The following is a 3,966-nucleotide window of genomic DNA, read 5'->3' as shown; positions in this document are numbered from 1 at the left end:
AAAAAAAAAAAAAAAAAAAACCATCAATGGTTAATAGGATACAAAGTGTAAATTCCTCTTATTTAATAGCTACACATCATATACATATATTAAATTATCAGGTTATGGGGGCTGGTGAGATGGCTCAGTGGGTAAGAGCACCTGACTGCTCTTCCAAAGGTCCAGAGTTCAAATCTCAGCAACCACATTGTGGCTCATAACCATCTGTAACAAGATCTGACTCCCTCTTCTGGAGTGTCTGAAGACAGCTACAGTGTACTTACATATAATAAATAAATTAATTAATTTTAAAAAAAAGCTTTAAAAAATTATCAGGTTATGTGCCCCATTAATATGCACAATTACCATGTACCAATTAAAGCTTGAAGAACTGTCAAGTGTGATGTAGGAGGGGTGGGGATTAACACACCCAGAGCACCCAGTGAATCCTAGGCATCATCTTGCCTTTCATCAGGGAGATTGCTTTTAACCCTCCCAGCAGGTGGTAGGACAAGGTCCACATTTTTAATTTGGAAGCAGGATAACTGAGGGGTTTTTTTTTTGGGGGGGGGGGGTCAGGGGCTTATCCAGAATTATAAGCCTGAATCCAGATCAGAACTGGAGTCTTGCATTCAGTTCTCAGCCAGAGCCAGTCCCTTCACCCTCCCCGATTCTGGTTCACTTTGGGGACACTCTCCTGTCTACACTTTGTAAGCAACTGGATCAAGACTGGAGCTGCCTTTGGCTCTGTGCCCAGGGAGGTATCTTCCAGCTGTCACCTGCCTTTCCTGGCTGGCTGGAACCAGTCTTCCTCTCAGCCTAGCCCTATTATCAAGACCCTTTCACTGTCTCTGTCCAGTGTCTGTCCATCCTCCCCCGAGTCTCCTATGCCCACCTGCTGTCCATTTTCTCCCATGGAAGATGGTCGCTGAGAGAGTAAATAGCTCCCCTTGCTCTGGGGTTAGACCTCCATAATTGTGTTTTGATCTTGAAAACACATTTAAAAAAAAAAAAAGGAAAGCTTCAAAAACCTTAAGTGCCCAGGACTTAAAAGCAAAATGCAAACCGGGGACTTCCAACTCCAACCTAAGGCTCTGTGGAGGTGTTAGAGGTCAACCCAAGTACTCAAGAGACAAGAAGCCAATGTACAGAAGCATTAAGGGCCCAGTTACCTAAGACAGCACTAAAAACAGAACCCAAGCTCCGGCCCCCAACTGGAAAACTGGATACACAGGCAGATAAGTGAGAAGCAGTCCTCTAATATGGGGGCAATAAAGACAAGGTGACCCCCTCTCCAGTGAGGGCTTTCATGGGACATTTCTGTCACTCAGAATCTCCTGGGAGATCTGGGGAGGCAGACAGGAGAGCAAGGGCATCTTTCAAACCCGGGAGACTCTGCACCTCGCCAGCCAAATCTTTCAGGAACTGTTACATAGTAGAGCCATTAGGGAAAGTGCCCACTCTGGAATGACAGCAGGGCTCAGGGTGTGCGCCTGTGACCCCCGAGGAACAAACAGGTGGGCACAGGAATTCCATACGCAGAGGAACAGTGTTGCTGAGCTCTAAATGGAAGGAATAAGAAAAAGTTCATAGGGCTTTTTCTGAGAGGTCAATTTAGGCCAGTGCTCACAGTCTCACGAGTAGAAGGGTGGGCTCCACAGAAGGTAGAGCCCACCTTCAGTCCTGCCTTCAGTCCTGGCACGCACCCATGAGTGTTAGAGTCCCTGCCTTCTCAGTTTTGCCTTTACCTCCTTGGTACTGCATTCCCAGTGCCCTTGTGTTGCCATCAGCCTACTGGGTATGTGTATGGGTCATCAGGAGGGGCAGCAGGAAAACAGGGGAGGTGCCCACCCGGAAGGTTTCTATCCCACATTTCCACACTTGGCTGGTTGCCTTTGTCCACACCGGCAATTTTTCTCACCAAGGGTGGACTGAAGAGTCAGAGAGATGGGAACAGAGGGACCGGTTGTAATCTGTGACAGCTAGATCGCGTTCAGGACTGGCAAGGTCCTCTCACCTCTGGAGTCTGAAAATGGGGTTTTCCACTTGGAGGGACCAGTACATTGCTCACACCCACCTGTCTGTCCTAGGACCTAAAAGCTCCCAGAGAGGATGTAGACCACGATGATGGTGAAAAGGCGGGTAGGAAGTGAAGAAAGAGAGAAACTTGAGAGAGTTCCGGGTGTGTTCTTTTAACACTCATTGCCAACAAATCCCAGACATTCAGGCAGCTGGTCTTATGGAGGTACACCACAGGGATTCTCGTTCAGGGGACTTTCTGGTGAGCCCCAAAACGAGGCCTCACACATCATGACCGTGCCAGACTCCTCCAGCGTTCCCTACCCCACCCAGTCCTGGCTTCCAGCCACCCTCTGGCTCACCTTTGGGCAATTTGGATGCGTTCTCCTGAATCCAGGAGAAGAGGTGAGCGAAGTCACAGTCACACAGCCAGGGGTTCCCGTCCAGGCGCACAGTGCGCAGAGCCGGCAGCGCATCCAAAGCCGCCACGTTGAGGCTGCGCAGGTTGTTGTCGTTGAGTTCTAGCACCTGCAGGGACTCCAGGCTCTCGAAGGCAGCCTCATGTACACCGGCCAGGTGGTTGTTGGCCAGGCTCAGCTTGACTAGCCTCCCCGCCGAGCGGAAGGCGCCGGCCCCCAGCTGGGTGAGGTTGTTGTAGCTCAGATCCAGGAAGGCCAGCTTGCCCGAGCCGCTGAATGTGCCCTCCTCCAGCGAGAGCAGCGAGTTGTTCCTGAAATCCAGATACACCAGATCTCCATGGAAGATGAAGAAGTCCTCGGGGATCTGCTGGATACGGTTGCCGGCCACTAGCAGCTTGCGCACGTCCAGTGGGAAAGGATCAGGCACGCTGGGCAGTCCGCGATCGCGACAGTCCACGGTATGGGGGTCGGTGCAAGCGCAGCCCGCGGGGCACGCGCGTCCTGGCCCAAGCAGCACCAGGAGGCTACCGAGCCCCAGCGCCGCCGCAGCAGCGCCCGTGGGGCGGCGGGGGGCAGCGCAGAAACTCATGGCCCGGGGGACTCCGGAGGACTTGGCTCGCTGCAAGGAGGACGCAGCGGGGCCCTGGCTCCGGGGCACCGAGAGCCCCAGGGCAGCGGCGCCGGGCGGGGAGGCTGCGCCGGGGCGCGCGGGGGCGATGAGAGTGCGGCGGGGACAGAGCGACCCGGGGTGTCCGGGCGGCGGGGAGGGAGGAGGAAGATGAGAGGTGCTGCGCGCAGAATTTACCCGCACAGGAAACTGACCCTCTGGAACATTCCAAAGCACAGGTGGAGATCGCGGAGGGAGCCCAGCGCGACCCCAATCAGGCGGGTAAGTGGGACCTGTCGCATAGACCTAGCCTGCGGTGCTCAAGACTAAGTTCAGTGACGGATCCCTGGAGCGATTTCCATGGGGCGTGTCTGGGGCATGCGCCCGGAGCGCCAACCTCGTCTCTGCCAAAGGGTCCCAGGTTACTCTGGCTCGAAGTCCCAGACAAAGCCCGCAGGCTGTCAAGTCCCCGCCTGGGGCTGCGAAGCTGAGCATTGGCTAGGCTCCAGGATGGTTGGGCTTCCCTTCGACCCCCTCCTTCCTCCCACCTGCTTTTGTCCCACCTCCTGCAGGAGGAGGGTGTGAGCCAGGCGGGCGGCTGCCAAGGTCCCACTGTGACTGGAAGGATAGCCAGGGCCAGTCAGCGTTTTCCATGCTGGTCCTGAGCTTGGAGATAGAACTGATTATCCTCCCAGCACGGATCTTCTGTGGCTCTGAGCAAGGCCAAAGCAAGAGGCACTGGGGCAGTTTGGAGGTGAGTGACCTGCAACCAGAGCCTCCAAGCGACCCCTGAACTCCTGTGGAACCATCTGTGTAAAGGCAAGGGTAGGGACCGCTCATTGCTCCCTTTGAGGACTAGAAGCTGTGTTTGGGAGTTACCAACTCTTCTTTCCCCACCAACCCTTCATTTTGATGGCCCAGGAAAGTGATCTGGTCAGAGAG

The 3,966-nt window shown here is 54.4% G+C and overlaps 1 protein-coding gene across 1 annotated transcript in view; it reads right to left on the bottom strand.

The window, feature by feature from the left end:
• The window catches only part of Lrrc38 (leucine rich repeat containing 38), a 22,198-nt gene extending 18,774 nt beyond the window's left edge, over positions 1 to 3,424 (bottom strand). Inside the window, exon 1 of the mRNA XM_021201170.1 lies at positions 2,361 to 3,424. Coding sequence (XP_021056829.1) covers positions 2,361 to 3,006 — 646 coding nt within the window. The 5' untranslated portion in view covers positions 3,007 to 3,424. The remainder of the gene's footprint in view (positions 1 to 2,360) is intronic.
• Positions 3,425 to 3,966: the final 542 nt, after the last annotated feature.

The sequence above is a fragment of the Mus pahari genome, chromosome 6 (assembly GCF_900095145.1).
Source record: "Mus pahari chromosome 6, PAHARI_EIJ_v1.1, whole genome shotgun sequence".
NCBI classification, from domain to species: domain Eukaryota; kingdom Metazoa; phylum Chordata; class Mammalia; order Rodentia; family Muridae; genus Mus; species Mus pahari.
The sequence above is the reverse complement of the archived record's forward strand: the minus strand, read 5'-3'. Positions and strand labels throughout refer to the sequence as shown.